The sequence below is a fragment of the Rosa rugosa genome, chromosome 1 (assembly GCF_958449725.1).
Source record: "Rosa rugosa chromosome 1, drRosRugo1.1, whole genome shotgun sequence".
In the NCBI taxonomy this organism is placed as follows: Eukaryota; Viridiplantae; Streptophyta; class Magnoliopsida; order Rosales; family Rosaceae; genus Rosa; species Rosa rugosa.
Window position 1 is genome coordinate 7,577,187 of NC_084820.1, and position 23,784 is coordinate 7,600,970.

Consider the following 23,784-nt stretch of genomic DNA (forward strand, 5'->3'; position numbering starts at 1 on the left):
CATGTTTGTAGTTGAGGCTCCTGGTATTATCTCAGGAAGTTTTCTTGATGTACTTTGTTATTTGGGGTTTAGGTCTCATGTCCCCCCCATGTATTCCATGGTTTCATTAATGAAGGCTTAAGGGCAGCCGCACCGGCCCTTATTTCAAAAAAAAAACAAAAAAACAACAAAACAAATCAGGAAAAAGAGACGGACTGAGTAACAAGTTTTCACTTCGCAAAAGTTTGGCTAACAATGAGAGACAAGTATATTCTATACCAAGAACCTTTGCAGGGTCATCTATCTTTGAAAAAGTGAGGAGCTAAACGATTTCTGTACAAGACAGGATGTAAGATTGTTGGATTTTGACCTAACTTCATGTCACATGCAGACATGAGTATTCTACGGTATTTGTTTGATTCCAAGGAGAAAAAATCAAATTCATGAATATGTGTTGAATCTGCTTCTAGATCTTCAAACAAAGCAAATAAAGTTCATCTTTTTCCAACTGAGGGTTCGTGCTTTCAATGATCTGAAAAGATTGTAAAGTTGCATTAGCTATTTGAAGATTCATCAGCCCCTTCCGGGTTTAAAAATTAAAAAGTGGTGTACAGCCTCCAAATGCACAACACTGGTAGTAAATACCTGAAATCCCATCTTTTCGTACAGATCCTGTGCATTTTTGTTCTTTCTGTCAACATGCACATATACCCGTTCTAATTCTGAGACATCAGAAAAAGAGTGATCAGACAGGGATTCATATCCCGGAAAACAATTAGGCATGAAATGCTTCATTTTCATCTTACCATCCAACTTTGCTTGTTTAATAGCAAACTGCAGCATATTTCTTGCAACACCCTGGCGACGTGCTGGTTTGATTACACACAAGTTTGCAATATAACCATATCTATTTGAGCGAGTCATTGAGAAGCTGCTGAAGATGGAAGGTTTTACTTGTTCCTGCAATAGGTGATACCATGGCCAGCTTAGCAAAGACACTAATTGGACAGACCAGTAGATAGAAGTCCTTAGTCTTTAAACAAAAATAACATACCTCTGGAAAGGTCTCTCCATTCAACAAGTACCGGATCCTCAAATCAAGTGTTCCAACCATGCTTTTCAGAACAGTGCGTTTCACGTTCTTTGAATCCTTCTTCATCTGACAAATTTGAAAGCGGAACATGCCGACCATCAATGGAATATTTTTAATGATTGAGGACTTCAACTAAATAGACTTTGTGCAAAGAAGGTTGTATGATACAAGTTCAAAGTAATAAAACTAGAAATATGCTCATTATTAACGCCATACCGTCACAATGCATCTGCATTTTTTCCCAAACTGGACATTGCTTCGCCTTTTGATTTCATTAAACTCCTGGAAATAAAATGCATTTCTCAGAAACTCATTAGACATATATTCCATGTTCAAATATTGGGAAATTAATAGTGAATGAGCCATGCCTACCTGCTCTGTATATTTCCTTATGTGGCTTTCAACATATCTGTGTAATCAAGCGTAGCTAGAATCAGCAGTGTCTAATTCTCCACTCTTTTGATAAATACTCATTGAAGGCTTGCAGCCCACTAAAGACTGCACATGCAAAGGAAGGACTGTGACCCACCATTGGCAGGATTTAGCCATGGGGGTATCCTCAAAATCTCGATTGAGGTCAGAACTAGAAGTTCTGAGCCATGCTCATTCTCTTGTTTTATCTATCAGCTTGATGACTCCAGATGGTATAGACCATCCAGTGGGCGAGTTCAGATGGCATAGACCATCTAGTGAGCCTATGATAGGAACCTTATGTTCCTCATTTAGTTAGAATAATGTGACTAACAAAGTCTCCCAGAGAGAGGAACACACATACACACACACAGGTGGTGAGGGAAACCTGAAATACTCACCGGTCATGATTTCGATCTTCCCAGCGAGTTTCTGCACGTAAATATGCTGCTGTCTACCATAAATTGAAAAACATGCAGCCACCACATATTACTCATGGGACACAAATAACATACACCTTGACAATTCCATGATCAAGATTTTATCACAGAGAAAGTCATTACTTACCCAGTATTCTTCATCGCACATGCCTTCTCGTGCAATATATCCTCCAAATTCAAACACATCGTCAGGATCTAAATCTTTACCTGAAGGTTGTCCCCGGTTAAATTGAAGAGCACGGTCCCTAGACGAATCAGGATGAGGACTAGGTGGTGTTGGAAGCTCTACTGACAATTCTTCAATCTTCCTGTCATGAGAAAACTTTGACTCCATTTTCCTGTTCATTTGGTGAAGAAATGGAAGAATAAGAGATATGTAGCACTGCAAAAATCTTAGTTTACAAATAAAAGGAATGGCCTTTAATTGAATGACAACATATAGAACCAAATAACTCACATAGACCAAACGAAATCAGTCCTGTCAAACTTTTGAGGACGCCTTGTTCCATCATGGGAAAATCTCACCAGTCCAGGTTTCGGAACTGAAATCGTGAACATCATAGAAGTTCTTCCTCCAGACTCGACTATGACAGAATAAGAACTGTTTCTTACAGCTTTCTTATCTCACAAGGATGGAGACAATGATTCTCAGGATGCGAAACACTTGTTCTATCCCTGCTGAAAGAGTAGCTGTCTTTTAGAACAAAAGCAATATTATTTCATGAGACATAACTATGTTCTATCCAGATGTCAACTGGTAGACCATGATGATGGATAAGACAAGATGACAAAATGTTGGCTTGACTAGTTACTGATTCATTCATAAAAAGAAACAACAATTATAAAAACAAAATAAAATGGCTTCAAAGCCATCCTGCTTTTAGGTATGAGGTTAAAAAAACCATTGTTGTGAATACCCAAAATCTGGTGTGCCAAAATAGAGGTTGGATTTTAGACCTCCAGCATTGAAGGGACTCAAACTCAATAATTCTCCTATCCAAAATCCAAATTATTTGTGGGTCTGTTTTGGCTCCTGAGTCCTGACAGATAAACCCAAAAATGGTTTGTCTTTGTGCCTAACTGATGAAGGAAACAACAAGTGGGTATGCAGCAAACACACAGATTAATGAAGCAAACCAGTGGCAGCTGTTATGTTTAACGCTTATGGATATCATTTTCAGCAGAACATGTGAATCCCCCTCATTTTTTTTATTTTTTTTTTCACTCAATAATATACTTTCCTATAAGTATTATTCCTAACACAGAGAAACAAAGCTGGACATCGAAATCTTGCACAATAAGTTCCAGGCTTAATGTATAGATACATAACACAACACATACTTTGTGGGACTCGAATGAGATTTACTGAGGACCCTTCAACCTCCAACAGAATTCACCAATGCGGGGGGGTTTGTAGCTCCAATCTTTCAGAGCATTCAAACCCCACACAAGAGTTCACTAATCGAATTTTTGAAAAACTCTTTCCCCTTCTTGCTTTAGCTCCTTTATACCAAATTCAAGACAGAATTTACCAAATAAAACTAGTGGATCAAATCATTATCCTATTCTATTTTCCGCGCGCAATGTGGGGAAAAAACTAATTTAGAAACTTCAGTGGACATGGCCACATGACAGCCGCAAATGCATATAGTTTTTTTATTTTACCTACAAAAATATACATATTAGCCACTCAATAATTATACCCAATCAACTATATGCATTAATTCCTAACCTACATCTTTCTCCATCAACCAAAAAAAAAAAAAAGAGAGAGAGAGAGAGAGATACCAAAAAAGCATGAAAAATGAAATCTTTCTTTAACATTCTTGTTGGGTAGAGAGAAAAAGCTACCAGTAAACCTTTATCTACTGAGTTCAAGACTGAGTTAACTCTCGAGCCCAGACAGAAAAGCACGCCCAAATTGACAAAGACATGGCTGAAATTCGGAGGTGATTTCGAATTAAAGAAGAAGCTTACCCAATTGGAAACCAAGCTCGGAGATGCGATTGTGCAGCGACACGATAAGGGATTGGAATCGCAATGGGTTTGGTGATTGGGCTCGGCGGTGGTTCTGTTATGGTTTGGATTTTGGGTCTGAAGAAGAAGAAGAAGAAGCGGTTAGTTATTTGGCGGATGGGTTTGTTATGAATGGCGGGGTCGAATTTCCAACGCGCTATTATACGCTTCTTTTTTCTTTTTTAAAAAAAAGAAATTAATATTTTCATTTCTGTTACAATTTTGAAACTGCCTTCTGGTTTCTCTGTGTGCTGAATGACTTTTGTAGGCGGCTTTCATTTTTTTTATTTATTTTTCTATTTTAAGGAAATGACGTCAGTTTTATTCATTCATATAATAACACAAAAATCCACATATAGTGGCAAATGCTTAAACAAAAGTGGGATGTCGGCTGGTTTCAAATGGTACGAACATGCTTTGTGGTCGATTTAAGCTGCCAACAGTAGTACTATGTTGGATGCATATCTGGGGACTGTAGAGACAGGTACGTGTCTCATATCAGTCCTTCTAGATCGAGCTTGTAGGTCTGCCTTGATAGGAAAAAGTCAACTACTACTTCAGTAATTTCATTCCAAACTAACTAATTTGCATTTTGTCTTCTGGATAAGGTATTTATTTCTCTTCAATTTGAACCAACTTAGAATTAAACAGAAAAAAGGACAAGCCTCTAATAATCGACACAAACAGAACAGCCCCAACTTTTAAGCTCATCCTGGGGTCTCTTTTTTACTTTTTTTCTTTAGAACTCACCATTTTTTTTCTTTTCCCTCATTTTTATCCAAGTCCAGAAGAATATTTAAAAGTAAAGTGACTATAGTCTGGCTTCTTTCGATGTAGGAAAAGTAGAAAAAAGAGTATGATCACATCGAGTAATCACTGATGGAGATGCTCCTCTGCAAACAAATATTGAACACTAGGAACATTCAAATTTCAAATACATGAAAAATAACCCTCACAAGTCATAAGCTTTACTTCACATACATAACCCAAATGGCCACAACCACAGTGACCATACAAACAACTCAGAGACTCAGGCTTCAAACTCAGGCTTAACCCTCTGTCCATACTTGTTCTTCATCTTCTCATCAAACTCTTTAGCCTTAATCTCTGCAATTTTTTCAGCATTGGCCATGGACTCCTCTTGAACCTTGGCAATGCGCCGACTCCTCTTCTTCGTCATGGCCTCTCTCTCGGCTTCCAATCCCTCATACTCTCTCACCCAGCAGCTCTGCACCGCACAGCTCAACATCAACACCACCATCTGCATCATCAGCATTGCCATCAAAACCCCGCATTCCAACCTCACCAATAGTTTGGCCTCTTTCGGGTCCCTGGGGGACTTGAGCATCGAAAGGGTAGCACGCTCCTTGGTAAACAAGGCCAGTATGCCAAGAATTTGTCCGATCAACGACGCGAGGAGAAGTGAGACGTGGGTTATGAAGCAGAGGTGAGAGTAGAAGCTTACGAATGAAGAGAGCAGTGAGATTCCGGAAATCATGAGGAATGCCATACCCATCGAAGTTGGGGGCATTCGGAGGAGGATAGTGGGGACTAGAGATGCGACAGAGAGAATGAAGAGGATGAAATTCAAGCATGCCAGGAGGAGATTTGGGAAGGAACAAGAGCTCCTAAGATTGGATTTCGAGGAAGACATTCTGGGATTCGGGTTTGAATTGCTTCAGAATCTGAAATGTTTTTTTGGTTTGTAAGTAGGATGGGGGAAGATTTTGAATATATATATATAAGAGGATGCAGTAGCATTTGGCCGTTGAGTCCGCAACGGCTAGGTTTGTGATGACCCACATTTGTCCTCGAAGTATGATATGTTCCTAATTCCTATGTTCCCTCCTCCAGGTTTTAAATTCTAAAGGCCCACAGTAATTATCAGATACAGCCCTAGCTGTTTGATAAGGTTAAAAACTTGAACTACAATTACAGAGAAAACAAACGGTAAAAACACTTGAAAACTTTTAACTGCTTAAATTTAAACATCATTTACATGATGACCCCATATTGAACGATCATTGAAAACACTAACAAGCTTGTGGCGTGAAGGTCACTCCATTTTTTGAGGAATGGTGTGCTCACTGCAATGAGTGGCTTCATCTGTTTCAGTCCTCTGCTGGCTCCTGCTGAAGAAAGAAAAATGCACTCAAAAATCAAAGATAACTATAGAAGTTATTTTGTACAGTTTCAACGTAAGTACATTTTCAAAACTGGATTTTAACGTTGTCGTTTCATGTACATCTCATCTCCTACATCAGATAAAATTTCAGCTATCATCTTTTAGGTCGTTGAAGTCAATAATAGTTATACCTGGTCTTTATAGTCATATAGATCGGGTGTGTCATTGTGAGTTAGAATGCCCTTATCATTGTGCGTTAGAATGCCCTCAACTCTGTCCAGTGATGCTTCCAATTTCCCACTACTCATGTTAAACAATGCTTCGCCAGTACCCAGAGCCCTGATCATTTCAATATTCAACCAGGAAGCACCATTAATCATCACAAATCAACAGTTGATGAGGAACAAGACATTCCAGTATGTAATTTTAAGAAATAACAAGTTTATATTAATCAAAAAAGGACCATGAAAAATGAATACAGTTTGGCTTTATGATGTACAGTGGTGACCGGACATCTTGCCTTCTGCAATTCTTCTTGCTTGTAATTTTCATTTTAATCAATGACTTGATGTTTCTTACTAAAGGGATATAATAAAAATGAAATGCTAATAAAGATCTATCTTGAGAACTATCTTTAAGTGAGAATACATCGAATTTGACACTTATATGGCCACATAACTCTTACATTCTTAAATGCACACAAGAGTAAGCAACTTACCCAGTAACTTCTGGAAGTACATAATCCGCCCTCCACCCAAAGCGCAAATCTACACCAGGGCATACGCCAAGTGATGTCTTATTCCGAATCCGAGATATGCCATCTCCACCAAAACATGTAGTAAGCTTCCATTTCCATCCAGTTGCATTCATTTGAAAATTATGGCCAACGCCAACCTGTTCGTTCCAACAGTTTGTAGTGTGATTACTACAACAATTTAACAAATATGGCTTGGTGCAGGAAAGTAGGCGTGCATGCAGAATAGTATGATTACTGTAAGATTAAGGATTATCAACTCCTATTAAAGTTGGTAAGTTAAGCAATATCCGTGAGATGGTGTAAAGGGCCTGGAATTTACTTTGATAATGCAGGGAAGTACTGTATCAGACTGAAAGCATCAAACCTGAAGATTTAGAAAGTTAGTTAGAGGAATCTTCTTGGAAAGAACACGGACATCTTGACGGATAGGCTCATAGATGAACTTCCACCTCCGATCCGGAGCTAAGGGCTTCAACACAATCTTTGCTTGATACTCATTGATTGGAGCATTATAGAACTGAACCAAAAGGACCACATCAATAGTTGAAGATGCCAAGACAACCATACCTTACAGCAGCTAATATTTAACAACTTATACATGATGACTACACAAATTCCAATCTACAATGCCAAACATTCAATGTGACGAAGCCAAAACACTACCGAAAACACAATCATGTTATCTACAAAAAACAGAACTAGAAGTCAATGGACAGGATTGCCTAACTGGCCCAGGAAAAACAGTAACCATCACTGGGATAGAGTAAACCCATCAAGCAAACCTTCATATTTAACATATCAAACACAGAATTAAGCATTGTTTATCAAAAATTCCAAACCTGGCGAACTGGGCACATAATAGAACAGTTCAGAAACATGAAAGAAATAGAATTTATATACCTCCAAATTGAGACCGACCCTTAAACCCTGTAGTTCTTTCCTGAACTTGAGAAACAACTCTGATGGTATCAAATTGATACTGTAAAGCTCTTCCCACGAACTGGGTTCTTCATCACCATTAGAATTCCTATCCATTTTTCGAACAATCACGACTGTAAAGAACAAGTCTTTAAGGGGTTTTGAATAAACGCAGAACCGAGTGACCGAGTGAAGCTAAACTTGTTCTGGGAATTAGATACGTCCAATGAAGCTAAACAAATGGGCCATGTTCCATAATTAGGTTTATCCGTTTATGGTCCATTTGGGTCGATTATACTGGCCCACCTAAGCTTTCAGTGTGTTCATTGAAACTTACAGAGATGTGAACCTAATCTGACTTGTTTAATTGTCAAAGATTTATGTTCCATTTGAGTTTAGGGAAGTGATCATCCCATGTACAGCGGTGTTTGGCCCTTGAGCGATTACAAGAAGAGTACTAAGGTTGTCCATCTTTAAAATTAAGTTATTATAATCCGACTCATTTTATTCCTAATATCAAATGAGTTAGCGTTATTGCGATTCTTGTGAAAGTGTTTTATTCCTAATGCCAAATGACTTAGCGTTATTGCGATTCTTGTAAATGTTGAAAGATCGGTAGTTTGATTTCATTCATTATGGTGAGAATGAGAATTGTTTTTGCAAGCTTTGTTTACACACTTCCTTGGATAGGGTATCAACTAAATTGCAAGCTTCCTTTAGAATTTAATTAGACTATGACCTTCCAAGTTACTTGATGACCCAAACAAGACCTATAGAATAAAGTCAGTCACCCATTAAAAGGGTGTCAATTATAGTAGTCTTGGACTGCAATTATTTGTTCATTACTAATCCCAAACTCATCATCATTAAGTAAACTTGAAGTTATTTCGAAAAGAGTTGGGATCCCAGATTATGACTCAAATATAGCATTTCCATACCAATAAGACTTGCGATATCTTACTACTCTCTCCCTTTGTTAAGTATCCATCTTAAGATCAAGTCTCTACATAAAATAGGTAGCTAATTTCCATTGTAATTGTTTGTATGATATCCAAACAATATGAAGAAGATGATGAATTCCAGTTAACAGTATTCAAGTTTATACATATGGTTTTCACTGAACACTTTGACATGATATGAAGTTATGAACCAACAATGAAGTGACATTATGTAAAATTATGACATATAGACGGTGTACTTCTGTTGGAAACCTAAGAACTAAAAAGGAACATAGATATGGATGTGTGATCGAATTGATCAAGGGAATTCAAGCTTATATCAGTTTAGGATGATTCACACTCAAAAATATACATACATATATTGTGTGTGTGTGTTTTTTTTTCAAAGCTGACAATTAGCGTTAGGGAGCTTCTATTCATACCTCCAAATTTGGCATTTGGACTTCCCTACTTAATAGACCTCCAACTTACTTTTACAAATAACCAATTTGCTATCTACACCTCTCTAATTTTCCTATAATGCCCATCATCCAATAAAATCAATAAAAGACCTTTTTTCTGTTTTTAGATTCTATTCATACTTTCAAAAATCAGTAGTTGGATCTCCTTCAGTTTTTGAAGATTTGGAATTGCAGCAATTTTTTTTTTTTTTGGAAGTTCATCCTCCATATATGAGTAACAGAGGTGCTAGCATTTTTTCAATGAATTGTCGACTCTTGGTTAGCGTAGGCAACAATACCATGTTTGCTCATCATCTCGTATAAATATGTTTTCCAAGTATTATTTTCATTGCATTTAGGTGTCATTGTCCCTAAACTGATTCTCTCCTACTTGTTTCCATAGCAGCTTGAAGTGAACATGCATGGCCTTTTTGTTTTAGATATGTATGGGATAGTGGAGGAAATTACGATAATCGACCATGAGTCTAGTGCATTCTCCATAGATTTATATCAGATGGTCGAATTTTTCGTCATATCTATAGAATAGTTCCACATAAAATTGCTCTGCACTGATGATGTGCGGGAAGATCTTGTGGAAAACTACCCATTGTTGCGTTTGTCATATAAACGTGTTGGAGTACTGTTTTTTGTCGCCGCTCGTTCACATGTTTGATTGCATTCAGAATGAGTAGGGCTTCATCAACTGAGGTGTCTTTGTATTTCCCATTTTCTCTCCTTTTATTTTTTTATTTTTTTTATAGTGCAGTGATAGATCTTGTAAATTGTCAGCTATGTGAGTAAGGAAGTCTATCACTTTACGAAGACAAAGTCAAATTCAGAAAATTTTGACTTCACCGTTAAATAACATTTGGCGATATATATTTTAGGGTTTACATTGGAGGAGAAAATTTTTTCCAAGTTGAAGACTATTACTGTTCGTAGAGATAAGAAGTGATTTATTTTTTCCTTATTTGTGTCTTTATTGGTAATTTGACATGAGTTGACAAAGTCAACTATTACTTGAAAAAAGTGAGAGGTCTAAATACCAATTTTAGAGGTATGAATAGAAGCTCCCTTAGCGTTATAATTGGTAACAAGAACTAATTTTCATAGATTTATCCACACATATTTAGCACATGAGTCACGTTTTAAAATCTTATCTCCGCATATAGACAATTAGACATCGTAACGTAAAAGAACATGAAGTGATAAAGACTCAGACAATAAACAGACATTAATATGGCGGCATCATCTAACATGTCAGATCTATATAAGATAATGTCATCTCCATCGAACACGTGACATGATTTGAATCAACTAGTAACAATCGATACATATCTTGTACATTGCATATCTTTGTCAGTACTAATTGCCAAGAAGATCACTACTTCCCCAAGATTTAGGCACACACAAATTATAAAAGTCACTTGAGTCGTGAATCTCATTTACTCAACACAGATACACCATACAAAGATCGTCACAGAGAACAAACTATAACCTGCACAAGCTATGAACGCCACATGAGTCGCGATCTAATTTCTCACTTATTTTAACAGAAATCCACCATAGAAAGATCCCCACAGAAAACAAACTATGATCAAAGGTTTTGAGGCCACATCATGGGTGGAACCGAAGGAGCCCTTGTGCGTCTTGCCACATATTTTCTCACCCATACATGCTTCCCATTTATGGTGAACTTTGCCTTGCTCATACCATTGAGTATGGCTTCAACAGTATTAGCAGAATAAAACACAATTCTCGCATACAGTGCTTGCTCAAAAGGCTGCACTTCCTGCATCTGCAAAGACTCAATGCAATCTCCACAAAGTCTAGTAAAGAACTGTATCACCTCAAACTCATGAACTGGGTACCCCTTAGAGAATGTGACAAACATGGTCCTATCCTGTGGTGGCACCTCGTTTCTTCTCACCGGCGGTGGCTGTTGGCGAATATTGGAAGGTGATAGCATCCCCTGGCTTTGATTTGCTGCTGTTGCGTTCTGATAAGCAAGGTTATTTCTTTCAATGGCATGTGCCATGATGTCACTTAAAGCTTTGACGCACACATCCCTGCCAACTTCGGCGATACCCATGGCAGCAACCAGGCGGTGTTCATAGAAGAAGTGTACAGAAATTTCTCTGGTCATGAAGGCTTGTAGGAGTGGAATGTCATAGCTTTCGGATAAGTAGGAGAAAAGGGTTCCATTGATGGCATTGAGGCAAGTGACTGTCTCATCTGCTAGTTCATTGATCAAGATGAGAGGTAAAGCCAGCATCCTCTTCACAACATTTCGAAACCCCAACTTCTCCAGCCAGAGCCACAAGGCCATAACCTTCATAGACTCCACTGGATCGCGACAGAGAAGGATCACCAGAATGCTGTAGAGCTCTCTGTCCATTACATGAAATAGGTACACCTCCTGTTTCGTCAAAAAAGAAGGTACCGAGTTTGAAGCCATAATGTTGCACCAATTAATTGTACTAGAACCTGCAAAAAAATTAAAAATCAGCTGAATAAAAGAGAAACAAAGAAGAAAACACACTGGAGTAAAGAAACCTCTACCTTTTTTTTTTTTTTTTTTTTCTCTATGGTCTAAGAAGCCTGGTTCATTACAATAGGCACTGACACACCAGCAACAATAGGTTATAGGGACTTTGGTCTCGTCCTATGAAGCCTGGTTCATTTAAAGGGAATAGTATCAGTCCAAAACTGTAAACTGATGCTGAGCTGCTGTCATTATGGTATTCTTATCAATTTGTTTTGCTAATTTGGATGGTTTTGTTGGTTTAAAATATCACTTTAAGCAAGAGGTCATTTATGGCAAACACACCATAAATGTGTTCAAGGCATCTTTGCATGGCAACTTTAAGCCTGGTGTCACTAATCCTTCAACTCGTTTCTGAGGATTGTATATTTGGCATTGAGGAAATCTCGCAATGCCATTGTTGAGTCTGACACTTTAGTCCGTTTAATTGCTCATTACTGCTTTTTATCTCTTTGGTCAAAATCTGAGCTTATCAGTTTCTGCATGCACCTACCTCTTTAACACTTTGCAAAGGTAGTTCAAGTTAATTGTCTGCTTCCTCCGCAGCAGATTTATTTATAAAACCACTATGTGATGAAATAGAGTGGTTTCCTGTTTATGGGGCCGAAAGCTGGTTCAGGATTATATGTAATGGTTCCTAGGTTCGATACTTCCCAATGTGAAGAGAAAATAGCGCACTTTCAGAAAACTTGGTTGCAACTGAGTTTATAATCAAAAGCATGCCCATATCAGGGGTTTGCAGTTATGAAAAATTAATCACCCATTGCTGCGCATGATCCGATTAAGGTTGACGAGCGCAGTGGACCTTTCAAATTTTTACTGATGTTGATATGAACTAATGAACATGTGTGTTTAGTACAGGAGGGCATGTTTCCAAAATTTGGAACAAGAAACATAAATTTTGATACTCTGTATAATACAATGCCATCATTATAGTCATTAAGCATTTAAGCTCATTACATATCAACTAAAGCCTATATGTGGAAACACTCGGATTAATTTTCAAGATGACTGGACGTGGTCTGCAGATGGAAATGAAACTTCAACTTCAACTTCACCAGCATTCTTCCAGAATCAGGAAAACGAAACATGAAGCTAAAATGTTAATGTGGATTGTTGTCCATATCCCCGTTACAAATTTCAAAGCCAGTAATGTTGGCTGTTGGTGCAGCAGCGCATTGTAGATCAGACAGTGAGAATGATCGCCAAGGAGCATTTCGTTGAGGAGGAGAAGGCGGTGAAGAATCTGATGACCCATTACCAGGTGATCTTTTACGGTGCGGATGTAGAGGAGGACGACAAGAAAAGGGTGAAGGTGAAATAGACTTGGAATCGTCCCCACTGTTAGAGCCGCTAAGAGTCTCCCCAGCAAGATATATGCCTCGACTAGAGCTAGCTGATCTCCTTATCCCACCACCACTATTCTTCAGATCCCGGAAATAACTATTGGCCAACAGATTCTTGCGCTTCTTGTTATAAGGATTTACTGGCTTCGCAAGCTCCTTAACAGTAGAAACAGATGACGCATCTGCTAAGCTCGTGAAAGACTTTGATTTACCATTATAGAACTTAGATATTCCTCTCCTGAAATGAGACGGAATATAACACTATAAGAGATCAAATGCATAAAAAATGACAGCATAAGATGTGTGTTTTGTCCAATCACTCTTGTCTAGTTGTCCATATGTTTCTCAAGCTTGAAATTTGTACTTAATAATCTTAAAACCCATCTAAAGCATGTAGAAATTAGCTCCTACAAGAAGAGATCTCCTATAATAGCATCTGATTATTTTGTATGAACTGGCTTCCTTCAGAATCTTACAAAATGCTGTTGACTTTAAACTTGAGAGCAATTGCTCTCATTTTCCTTCAACCTCATCCATTCATTTAGGTCTAAATCTCCAAAGCAAATTTAATGGTTCTCTGTTTCAAGGAGGGAGAAGACTACCGATACTGAAACAGGGGATATCCAAAGCAAATTTTAAAACTTGAATTTAATGAGATTTTAAAGGGTTACTAACTCTATCTTTCTTCTCTTTCAAAAGAAAAGGATGCAACACACTGATTGATAAAACATTAATCCAGGTGCTGTGTGGATAGACTTCAAGCACGTCCAAAATACGACCTTGACAATTTGACATAGAAGCTTACTGAGTATAAGAACAAACCAACATATAATGAAAGCATCGCCTTCATTTTTTAATACCCTCAAAGTTATTCTAAAAGCTATGAATGGTTGCTGAGGACACTGGAAAACTAGAAAAGTTAAACATGTTACCCATCACTGGATGATTCGTAAAAGACCAAAAACAAAGCCCAAGGAAGAGACAAAAGTCAAAACAAAAACAAACCCCGAATGAACCCTAGACAGAAATAATAACGTGCTTTGATCAACTTCCCTTGGGACTTCTCACAACACAACAATAACAACCACATCCAGAAGGCTCAAACATAGAAAATTCTTCTCATTCCCTCTAGTTTCACGAAGACTAAACAAAGCATATACAACCAAATCCAAATTTCTGATGAAGTTGTGAGCTTTCTATTCTAAATATCCAATACAAGTATTTGGGGTTTGAGTCCATATTGGATCATGAACAAAGAAACACACCAGCTAATAATTCCTCAAAGTCAAGTTTTTATTCAATAAGAACTAGTAATATGCTAAGCAAGCAAGCATTAAACTATTACCCCAACCAATACTAGCCAGTAGGTACTTCTTTTCTTTCTTGTTTCAAATCCCATTTGGGGCTTTTCTGTATAATATGGAATCACTAACAAAGAAAACCCACAAGCTAGTAACTCTTTTAAACCAGGCCAGTATCTAACAAACACCTCTAACATGCTAAGCAACCGATAAAGCTTCAAACTTTTAACCCAAATTCCAAAACCCAATTCACTAATTCAGCAAACCAACAACACCAAGCAATCAAAGTCCAAATTAAATCAAAACCCAACTAAGAACAAAGTACCAACTAACTTACTTGACAGGTAAAACCTCCTCAAGCTGGTCCATGGTGTCCAAAGGCCCTTTAAACGAGCTCTGAACCTCACCCTCCTCACCCTCCGACGACCCATTAGACTCGTCACTGTTATTACCAACCGACGACGACCTCGAGCTACTAGAGTCCTCCACCAACTCCAAACGACGATCCTGATCAAACCCTTTTGTGTCGTAGATCGAAATACAAGGCATCCCATGGATGAACCTCCCGGACCGTGGGATCATACCATTCCCACTATTCCCATTTCTGTCCAAAGCAATAGACATGATGTGGGTTTTGGTTCAAAGTTGCGAGCTTTGATTTAAAGACTGAAACTTTGGATTGAAAAACAACAGAGAAGAAAAATGAGGACAATTGGGAACTAATAGCTGGTTTCAAAGTTGAGAGCTTTGATTGAAAATCAACATAGAGAGAAAAAAAATGACTGGAATTGGGTATTAATAGCTGGTGAGGAAGAAGACCCACATGGGTTGGAGACTAGGAGTTTTATCTGAATCGAATTCAGGGACTTTAAGTATAATAAGCAAAGAGATAAGAGGAAAAGAAAAACTCAAAAAGGTTAAAAGAGAATAAATTTGGAGAGGCCAAGCCTTATCCTGATTGAAGTGTTGAACCAGAGAGCTTAAAATATTCAAGTATGGCCTGTGTAGAACAGTAAACTAAATTATCTGTTTCTATTTATTTTATCCAAGTTTTTTTGGGGGGCTGGGATTGTGTGTGGGGCGGTCTCAGGGAATGCTGTGGTTTGTTTCCGAGGTTGTACATGGATGTGGTTGACCATAATGTGAATTGGTGATGGGGATGTTTCCTTCTACTGGTGATTTTGATAATGATGAATCTTTGCCCTTTACTCTTTGGCAACCTCAGAAGTTTAGGGTCGCTTTTGCCCTACCTTATAAGGGAAAAAGGATAATGGGGTCCCAGACAGGCTTATCATATTTGTGTTCCTTCCTTTTCTGGTGTGATATCATATTCGATCGAGGTTTGGAGCACATTGATTGATATATATAGAACATGGTTTCCCATACCATAATATCTACGATCTTTATGGATTTTTAATCAAAATCTCTGACCATTGCCCAAAAAAAAAAAAAAAAATCAAAGTCTCTGACCTAGTTTCAAGTGCAAAATATTAAATGAGTTCTGCATATGTATATCAATCCGTAGCCGTATATTTCACTTAGGCCTTGTTTGGTTCATGAAATGGATTTTTTAGAAAAGTTGTTCATTTATATTTCCATCGGAAAAGGAAATTAATATTCATACTAGTGTATTTGGTAACACTAAGGAACGGAATCAATAATTAATAGTATAATTGAAGAAAATTGGTATTTTGTTATTTTATAGAATTATTTTAGCCATAAAATAGTGTAATAAATGTTAGAAAAGTGTAATAAATGCTAGGAAATGAGAAAGGAAAATGGTTCCTTAGGAGAATGGAAGGATTCATTTTCCTTCCTACTTTTCCTTGCAAGAGGAACCATTTTCCTGACCTTGCACTTACCAAACACAGGAAAGTAAGCACTTTCCCTTTCCCAAGTTTAAAATCCGTAAAACAAATAAGGTCTTATGTTGTTGAGTTGTTCTGTGAAGATTGAATAAAGTTTAGAATACGTATAGTAATTCATAGCCATATGTTGTATTTAGGTTGTTCTATAAGAGCAGCTCCACTTCTTTGTTTAGTGTTGATAGGGAGACTGAAACATTGCATCCGGAGGAAAACATAAAAGAGGTAATTAAAGATTTGTTTGAATTTTCTCCAATTAGGTAAGTATCACGCTATTAATTTATTATCCCATTAATTTTGGTAGATTTATACTGAACATATCTTGAAACTCACTAAAAAAATCCCAACATGGAATAAAGGTGATGAGCAAACACTAAGACTACCAAGTTTTGGGAGACTTGGTTTCTAAGATACCATTATCCCATAAAACTGTGGGATTGAACTACGTGTGCTTTGAAAACAGTTAATTATGCAATCTTTTGTGCAACTTTTTGTTATTTGGCAAATCAAGAAGCACAGAAATTGAAAGTTAGCCGTCTAGGTATTAAAATACTCGATCCATGAGAAAGGGAGAAATATCTTGGATTTCATTCTTTGAACATTCGTAGTAACCTAACAACTTGGCAGGTTCATTGCATATGTTAATTTGTAGGAGCATAATAAGATTTCAGAGGACGTAAGAGCTGATGGCACCTCGCAACTTCACACATGTTGTGATCGGCAGCTTGTTGGCCTAATTTACAATTGGATAACAGGCCGACAACGTAGTCCTTGGGGTGGCACTAGTAATTCTTCCGATGAAAAGAATAGTATATGTCTGCTTTTGTGATTGATGATAACGAAATATACAAGCCACCTGTTGTTTGGAGAAGTTATGAGAGAAAGTGAACCTTTTGTTGGAAATTAAAAGACAGAGACTCAAAGTCAAGACTGTCGAATGAAATGTATTATAAGATAGTAAATCAAAATTTTCTCTTCAAACTCTTCAGAAAAAAATTTCTCTTCAATTTTTGACTTAATTGAGAGGGGTATTTCACGACCGGCGATGTTATATGTGTGATAACATATTCTCAAAATCAAAGACAAAGATTAGATTATCAAAGCAAAACGTACTACTGATTAGTAAATCAAAATTTTCCCTTCTATGATTTTTGGGATTCGTCTACTGTAAATCTGTAATCAAGCAGACTAATTCAATTCAAAGGCAGACTAACTCCAGATATTGGTATACTAGTTTGAGTATTCTCTATTAATATATCAAACTAACTCCACTTGATATATTGATACATTAATGTACAGTAGAATTTCTGCGGACTCTTTAAAAGTTTAAAAGATGGGGAGTCTCTTGGGATTGGGTTTCGGGAGAAAGTTGCAATCCTTCTCACACCACACCAAGCCCAATGGACTTTCAAACAAACAACGCCCAACCCAACATAGATTTTTCAAAGGCAAGTTCCACCAGAGTCCTCTCGAACCTCCCGATTCTTCTTCCTACTCCTCTCTGTCGCTCAGCCGCCAAAAACAGTCACAGAAACAGTGAAACCTCGTACCTCAGTCCACAGTGACAATGTCAGCACCGGCAAAAAGAATTGAAACCTACGAAGACTTCGTGAAAGTTCACGGCTTGCTTCTGGCAGCCTCGGGATTGCCCCAGTCCCTGCACCGCCAGCTCTTCCAGAAGCTTCTCTCCGACACCTTCGACGGCGGGTCCCACTTCCAAATCGAGCCCACCTCCGACGGCCGTCAGCGCCGCCTCGTACTCACCTCCGGCTCCATGCCCCAAAACTCCGACGTCTTCCTCGTTGACCACGCCTGGACCTTCCGCCTCTCCGAAGCTTCCAAACAGGTTCTGCTGCTGTCCCCTAATTCCTAGGACCCTGTTTGGCTTCCCATAAAATAAAGTTTCAATTTTTATTTTCATTTGCTGAAAAAAGTTTCAATCTTTACTTGGTTCTGTAGTTAAGGGAAGTTCCGGGATTGGCTGAGAGAATGGCGAGCATAATGTGTGTGGATATTGATTTGAATTCAGAAGAGAACCAAGTTCTGAGTGAGGGTGATGCAAAACGCAGCGTTTTGGGGGTACTGGAAAGTGAGATTAGTGAAGCCAATGGGAATGTTAAGTGGTTGGAGCTTGAAGAACTTGGCATTGACAATGAAACGCTGTCGTCTTTGGACTTGTCTGCTAAGTGCCCTGTATGTGATTTGTAATGCTCTAAGAACCCAATTAGTATTATGAGGAAAAATGTGTTGTTTGGTTACTGAAGCTCTGGTGTTTGTGTGTTCAGGGTTTGATTGCATTGTCCTTGTGTGGGAATAAGATTGACAATGTGGAGGTAGTTGTTGCGGAAGTTAGCAAATTGAAAAACCTAAGAGCGCTTTGGCTGAACAACAACCCGGTTGTAGAAAATCGGTATGTGTGTGTTTACTAATGTTCGAAGAGTTGGTAATTTCTTGCTTTAAACAAATTCATTTTTATTGAGAGGTTTTGTTTCTTGTGTTTTTGAAATTTCAGTGGCAATGAATTGGGGGATAGGATTCTTCAAGAATTGCCGAATCTTGAAATCTGTAACTCAAAGTTTACCGCCAATTTCGGTGAGTGGGCACTGGGGTTTTGTGGAGGAGTGTTTGACAAGGAAAATCCGGGCAGCATTGATCTGCCTGACCGTCCATTGCAGCAAGTCACGGATCTTGATCTTTCAGATAGATGTATTCAGAATTTAATCAATAAGGTTCAACTCTTTTCAGTAGTTTTTGTTGATTTTACTATCTTGTGCTGACTAAGTCTGATATTCTATCCGGCAATATACATGATAGCAACATATGATTATTAGATTCATATTGTCATGCGTACAGGATTGGTCAATAACATTTAATGGCAATCTAGTAGCATTTCATTGATATGTTTTCGTTTTGTTGTTTTAGGCATTTACCCCTTTTCAGTTGCCATGTCTTTCATACTTGAATCTTCGGGGAAATCCTTTAGAAGAGACCTCACTGGCCGACTTGTTATATGTACTGTGGAATTTTCCTTCATTACAGTCTCTGGAGGTAGTCTGTTTTTCTAATACAAAGGTTCTTTTGTTGGACATTACATTTTAATATGAAAGCTTAGGATATTTAGAATGTAAACTTGTTTGTTTTATAGGTGGATATTCCTGGCCCTCTTGGAGAAAGTGCTCTAGAAATTCTTGAATCTCTTCCTAATCTTTCTGTACTGAATGGTGTCAATGCATCAAAGATATTTGAAACTGAAAAGCATGTGGTTGACTCAGCACTTCAGCCACGTCTTCCTGAGTGGACTCCTGATGAGCCTCTTCCTGATCGTGTTATAAGTGCAATGTGGCAATATCTAATGACATATAGACTTGCGGACGAAGAGAAGATAGACGAGACCTCTGTGTTGTATGTTTTCTATTTGTATTGTTATATATCTTGTTTGGATTATACAACATCTAGTTTACATGAATTAACAAATAATTGGTACTTTAAGCTGATGATGCTTTGTTTTGGAGTTCCTTGTAGGTACGTGATGGATGAGCTAGGTTCAGCTTTGAGGCATAGTGATGAGCCAAATTTCAGAGTATCTCCTTTTCTGTTTATGCCAGAGGGGACATTAGCATCAGCTGTGAGGTTGTCACTTTGTCTTTCTTCATTTATTTTTTTTGTTTTCTGAAGAGTCTAAAGTTCCTCATCTTCTGTTTTTTTTTTTTGGGCGTAAACTAAGTGCTGAATTTGTTATGTTCAGTTTCTGCATATTATGGCCAATCAAGAATGTTGAAAAAGGTTGTGAATGCACTCGTGATTATCTTTTTGGTATTGGGGAGGACAAGCAACGTTCTGCCAGACTTACAGCTTGGTTCCATACACCAGAAAAGTATTTTATTCGAGTATGTTTACCTATACAAACATTGTGTTTGGGTCAAAGCTGTACTCTATTTTTAGATTTTGGCTTGTCAAAAAACTTGATATGAATTCATATTTCTTTCTGCAGGAGTATGAGAAGCACTGGCAGAACTTGCGAGCAAAAAGTTTAACTTCTCCTCCGATGGAGTCTTGTGCAACTAAAAGTTTGAATCATACTGAAAAACGCGCTTTACGTGTGTACTCTGATATACCTCAAGTTGTTGAACTTTTGACACGTCCAGAGTTTGTATTCAGTATGTATTGCAGTTCAATATTTGCACGACTTGCTATTCTTAAGCTCTTGCTTAATGCTATTATTCCTTGCTTAATTGTTCTTTATTATAGTGTAACATGCATCTGTGTGTATGTGCTCTATTTCAGAATACTTTTACTCCATATGCTTGAAGTTTATATAATCTGACAGTTCTTTCTCTCTTTCTCTCTGGGTGGTGCTTACAGCACCTGATCCAAAGGATGCCGAAATCATATGGACAGGTGATCAAGTGGACGAGGATATGAAGAAAGCTTGGGGAATAACAGACAATCAGTTCATAAACCAGTTTCCTTTTGAGGCTTGTATAGTCATGAAACATCATCTGGCAGATACCATTCAGAAGGTTAGCAAGTCAGTTTCACATTGCATTCAAATGCTAGTGTTAATACTAATTCAGTTTATCACCTTGATCAATTATCAACTTAATTCTTCCAAGTTTTTTCATCGTGCTGATTAGAATTGTTTACTGAAATTTAAATGTCAGACTCTTCTCACCCTACCTCTTAGTACATACTCATAATTTTGAATGTTTTACCCTATTAACAGGCACTTGGATCTCCTGAGTGGATGCAGCCAACCTATAATCTGGAAACACATCTATCCCAACTTATTGGTGACTATTGTGTACGTAAAAGAGATGGGCTTAACAATCTGTGGATCTTAAAACCTTGGAACATGGCACGAACTATAGATACAACTGTCATTGATAATTTATCTGCTATTATTCGGCTCATGGAGACTGGACCGAAGATATGTCAGAAGTATATTGAGCACCCAGCCTTGTTCAAAGGGAGAAAGTTTGATATCCGCTACATAGTTTTACTACGGAGTTTGAACCCTATGGAAATATTTCTGTCAGACACTTTCTGGGTATGCACACTGTCAATACTGAGTAGACTCTTTCTGCATGCCAGTCATATGAATGTGCTTGTTTAACCGTCTGTAAAGTTTGTCTGCAAGTTACCGTTCTTTAGAGTTTATCTGTGAGATGTCTCTATTAAAGTAGTTATTTTCATGGCATTGCAGGTTAGGCTGGCAAACAACCAATATTCTTTAGAAAAGCACAGTTTTTTTGAGTATGAGACTCACTTTACTGTTATGGTATGTCTTTCAAACCATGTTGTAGATTCAAAGAGTATACGCTTTGAACTATCGAATATGTTTTATCTTGCTTCATAATCACTTTACCACGTCTTTCAGAACTATCGAGGGACACTGAATCACATGAACACGTCGGAATTTGTAAGAGAGTTCGAACAGGAGCACCAAGGTATGATCACCTGTCTAGTTTATATCATTACTTGCATCTTCCCCAAGTGAAAAGGTTTTCACTATTTTTAGCATGCTAAGCGTACTTGAATGAACTCTTATTTTTATTCTTGTGTTTGCTGTAGTTAAATGGTCCGATATTCACTCTAGAGTCAAAAAAATGATCCGATCAGTCTTTGAGGCAGCTGCAAAAGTGCACCCTGAGATGCACAGTCCAACGTCGAGGGCTATGTATGGTGTGGATGTCATGCTTGATACTTCTTTCCAGCCAAAGTTACTGGAGGTTTGTATTGCCAGAAATTTCTTGTCCTTCCCTTTCATTATCGATGACAATACTTTTGAAGTCTAGGCTTCTGCAAACTGAGAATTTGTTGTCTGTTCTGTAGGTGACTTACTGTCCTGACTGTACAAGAGCATGCAAGTATGATATGGAGGCAATAGTCGCAGGAGGGGAAATGGTTAGAGCTCGTGAATTTTATAACTATGTCTTTGGTTGTCTCTTTTTGAATGAAGCCACTCATGTTAGTCCATTGTAATTGAGCTATATAGTCTTGTAACAATTGCATGCGGGCAATTTTAGGATAGCGTCAAGAGATATTATTGCCTAACTTGCTGTACTATGAAAAGTTTTGTAACAGAATTGAGCATTTAGATAGGTTGTTTGTGTTGGTGCTTGTAACAGGCCGCATTATGTTTCTGAGAAGTATTGAAATGTTTTGCAAGTTCAAGTTGGTAGCAATGACTGGAAGATCCATTCAAGTAACTGCTGGAATCTTCTCCATAATGATTGTTCCTGTACTGTGTTAATCTGCTGTAGTGATCAATGTAACGCTTCTATTCATTTTGAGTTTTTCTATTGGAACCTCTAAATTTACTCACTTGACCTCTTATGCTTTTTACACCTCCTATCAAATTTTCAAATATTAAATTTTCTCACTAAACCTCACTAAAGTTCCTCAAATAACCTCACTCATATAATTTGCAAACAAACTATTATCTTCAAAATAAAACACTTAGACATAAATCTCTTTTTCAATAAAAAAAAAATCAAGTATTGACTTTCAAAAATTAATTTCTATTCAACAAGAAAATAACATGAACTATTCTGTGATTTTTTTTAAAAACTTTTTTTTATTTTTATGTTTTAGCTGTGCACAAAATAATGAAGATTAATCATTTTTTCTTAATGTTTATTTTATTTTTTCTATTTTCTATACCTCATGATTAATTATTTAAATATTTGTTTAGTTTTTTTTTAATTGCTAGCTAATTTTTTGTCTTATGCAAATATAATGGATAGACTTAGATTTAGGTCATAATATGATTTACTTTGTTTTCCCTCACCAATATGTGTTCAACATGTATATCATACATTTTTATGTCACATGATCTTAATCATAGTTTTAATTCTTATTAAATATATATGAATTCTTTAATGAGTATGTAGTGAAATTGGAAAATGAAAATAGATAAGGAAAATAATAAAAAATGCAATCTAATATTATTGAATTGGAAAGTCTAGTGAAAATCAATATAATATTTTTTTGATATAATTATTGTCCTTAATAGTCATTTTATAGTAGGTTATATATGTCATTTAATAGTTCATAATAGAGTGAGGTCAAATGAGCAGATTTGGAGGTCCCAATAGAAACACTCTTCATTTTTAATCTGTGAGTCTACTCAGTCTAGTGTATAGGTGTAATGACAGATTTAATTACCCTAGCCTCGAGTAAAATCAGTGTACGCAAAAATCTGACTGCATTAATAATTTCTTTATGTTCATGCCTACTGGTTTTCACTCAAACTGCCTAGTACATTAAACTCTGCTTTGGACTGCAACTATTGGCAAGCAGATTTTAGTAGCTATCGCAGCCCAAATTGCATTATGGGATATCACTTCAGACTAAAAAGAAATTTTTTTTTTTTCGAATAGGAAAGGAAATTACAAACAAAAGTCACAGACACAACCAACTCCAAGATTGTCCAGAAGAAAAGCCGAAGAGGCTGAAAGTGGAAGAGCTCTGTTCAAGTTCTGAGCGCATCGATTGTAGCCAAGTTTAGCTATGGCATCAGCTAAGAAATTAGCTTCCCATTTTATGTGTTGGAAGGAAACAACTCTTGTGAGATGGGCAAGAGAATT

The 23,784-nt window shown here is 37.4% G+C and overlaps 6 protein-coding genes across 11 annotated transcripts; 1 reads left to right on the plus strand and 5 right to left on the minus strand.

The window, feature by feature from the left end:
- Nucleotides 1-195: 195 nt before the first annotated feature.
- LOC133714074 (GCN5-related N-acetyltransferase 6, chloroplastic) lies at nucleotides 196-4,122 on the minus strand. 5 transcript variants are annotated; one of them, XM_062140118.1, is made up of 10 exons: nucleotides 3,901-4,122; nucleotides 2,381-2,598; nucleotides 2,051-2,261; nucleotides 1,885-1,937; nucleotides 1,445-1,481; nucleotides 1,289-1,354; nucleotides 1,034-1,138; nucleotides 786-939; nucleotides 625-701; nucleotides 196-511 (listed from the first exon to the last, which is right to left on the minus strand). In XM_062140118.1, the coding sequence occupies exons 2-10, from the start codon at nucleotides 2,482-2,484 to the stop codon at nucleotides 446-448; spliced, it is 873 nt and encodes a 290-aa protein (XP_061996102.1). In that variant the 5' UTR covers nucleotides 2,485-2,598; nucleotides 3,901-4,122; the 3' UTR covers nucleotides 196-445. The 5 variants fall into 5 exon arrangements, with proteins under 5 accessions (XP_061996102.1, XP_061996092.1, XP_061996111.1 ...); XM_062140108.1 differs by having other exon boundaries at nucleotides 2,381-2,601; XM_062140127.1 differs by lacking the exon at nucleotides 3,901-4,122 and adding an exon at nucleotides 3,265-3,420.
- An 847-nt stretch (nucleotides 4,123-4,969) lies between these two features.
- On the minus strand, nucleotides 4,970-5,455 carry LOC133736091 (uncharacterized). Its single transcript, XM_062163554.1, has one exon. The coding sequence runs from the start codon at nucleotides 5,453-5,455 to the stop codon at nucleotides 4,970-4,972; it is 486 nt and encodes a 161-aa protein (XP_062019538.1).
- A 435-nt stretch (nucleotides 5,456-5,890) lies between these two features.
- Nucleotides 5,891-7,966, minus strand: LOC133727117 (uncharacterized). Of its 2 annotated transcripts, none has more exons than XM_062154740.1 (5): nucleotides 7,722-7,966; nucleotides 7,186-7,338; nucleotides 6,783-6,958; nucleotides 6,256-6,403; nucleotides 5,891-6,068 (listed from the first exon to the last, which is right to left on the minus strand). In XM_062154740.1, the coding sequence occupies exons 1-5, from the start codon at nucleotides 7,854-7,856 to the stop codon at nucleotides 6,051-6,053; spliced, it is 630 nt and encodes a 209-aa protein (XP_062010724.1). In that variant the 5' UTR covers nucleotides 7,857-7,966; the 3' UTR covers nucleotides 5,891-6,050. The 2 variants fall into 2 exon arrangements, with proteins under 2 accessions (XP_062010724.1, XP_062010723.1); XM_062154739.1 differs by having other exon boundaries at nucleotides 5,891-6,071.
- A 2,769-nt stretch (nucleotides 7,967-10,735) lies between these two features.
- LOC133736175 (uncharacterized) lies at nucleotides 10,736-11,536 on the minus strand. The gene has a single exon (XM_062163652.1). It carries the CDS (start codon nucleotides 11,534-11,536, stop codon nucleotides 10,736-10,738), a length of 801 nt encoding a protein of 266 aa, XP_062019636.1.
- Nucleotides 11,537-12,562: 1,026 nt separating this feature from the next.
- On the minus strand, nucleotides 12,563-15,346 carry LOC133714085 (protein OXIDATIVE STRESS 3 LIKE 1-like). The gene is made up of 2 exons (XM_062140154.1): nucleotides 14,668-15,346; nucleotides 12,563-13,267 (listed from the first exon to the last, which is right to left on the minus strand). Exons 1-2 carry the CDS (start codon nucleotides 14,952-14,954, stop codon nucleotides 12,787-12,789), a joined length of 768 nt encoding a protein of 255 aa, XP_061996138.1. The 5' UTR covers nucleotides 14,955-15,346; the 3' UTR covers nucleotides 12,563-12,786.
- A 2,293-nt stretch (nucleotides 15,347-17,639) lies between these two features.
- LOC133714088 (uncharacterized) lies at nucleotides 17,640-22,488 on the plus strand. Its single transcript, XM_062140165.1, has 15 exons — nucleotides 17,640-18,041; nucleotides 18,155-18,388; nucleotides 18,481-18,605; nucleotides 18,708-18,924; nucleotides 19,118-19,243; nucleotides 19,341-19,597; nucleotides 19,718-19,825; nucleotides 19,941-20,082; nucleotides 20,187-20,352; nucleotides 20,558-20,715; nucleotides 20,919-21,242; nucleotides 21,399-21,473; nucleotides 21,573-21,642; nucleotides 21,767-21,924; nucleotides 22,028-22,488. The coding sequence occupies exons 1-15, from the start codon at nucleotides 17,763-17,765 to the stop codon at nucleotides 22,175-22,177; spliced, it is 2,589 nt and encodes an 862-aa protein (XP_061996149.1). The 5' UTR covers nucleotides 17,640-17,762; the 3' UTR covers nucleotides 22,178-22,488.
- The last annotated feature ends 1,296 nt before the right edge of the window (nucleotides 22,489-23,784 follow it).

Excerpts from the sequence above, each read along its gene's own strand:
- LOC133714074 (XM_062140118.1), bottom strand. The coding sequence starts at position 2,484 with ATGATGTTCACGATTTCAGTTCCGAAACCTGGACTGGTGAGATTTTCC. Across the intron at positions 1,482-1,884 it reads GAAGATCGAAATCATGACCG|ATATGTTGAAAGCCACATAA; the intron begins GTGAGTATTTCA and ends TTGATTACACAG. Across the intron at positions 512-624 it reads ACGAAAAGATGGGATTTCAG|ATCATTGAAAGCACGAACCC; the intron begins GTATTTACTACC and ends CAATCTTTTCAG.
- LOC133736091 (XM_062163554.1), bottom strand. The coding sequence starts at position 5,455 with ATGGGTATGGCATTCCTCATGATTTCCGGAATCTCACTGCTCTCTTCA.
- LOC133727117 (XM_062154739.1), bottom strand. The coding sequence starts at position 7,856 with ATGGATAGGAATTCTAATGGTGATGAAGAACCCAGTTCGTGGGAAGAG. Across the intron at positions 6,959-7,185 it reads CTAACTTTCTAAATCTTCAG|GTTGGCGTTGGCCATAATTT; the intron begins GTTTGATGCTTT and ends TGGAACGAACAG. Across the intron at positions 6,404-6,782 it reads GTACTTCCAGAAGTTACTGG|GGCTCTGGGTACTGGCGAAG; the intron begins GTAAGTTGCTTA and ends TGAAATGATCAG.
- LOC133736175 (XM_062163652.1), bottom strand. The coding sequence starts at position 11,536 with ATGGACAGAGAGCTCTACAGCATTCTGGTGATCCTTCTCTGTCGCGAT.
- LOC133714085 (XM_062140154.1), bottom strand. The coding sequence starts at position 14,954 with ATGTCTATTGCTTTGGACAGAAATGGGAATAGTGGGAATGGTATGATC. Across the intron at positions 13,268-14,667 it reads GAGGAGGTTTTACCTGTCAA|GAGAGGAATATCTAAGTTCT; the intron begins GTAAGTTAGTTG and ends GTCTCATTTCAG.
- LOC133714088 (XM_062140165.1), top strand. The coding sequence starts at position 17,763 with ATGTCAGCACCGGCAAAAAGAATTGAAACCTACGAAGACTTCGTGAAA. Across the intron at positions 18,389-18,480 it reads ACTTGTCTGCTAAGTGCCCT|GGTTTGATTGCATTGTCCTT; the intron begins GTATGTGATTTG and ends TTGTGTGTTCAG. Across the intron at positions 21,643-21,766 it reads GTTCGAACAGGAGCACCAAG|TTAAATGGTCCGATATTCAC; the intron begins GTATGATCACCT and ends TGTTTGCTGTAG.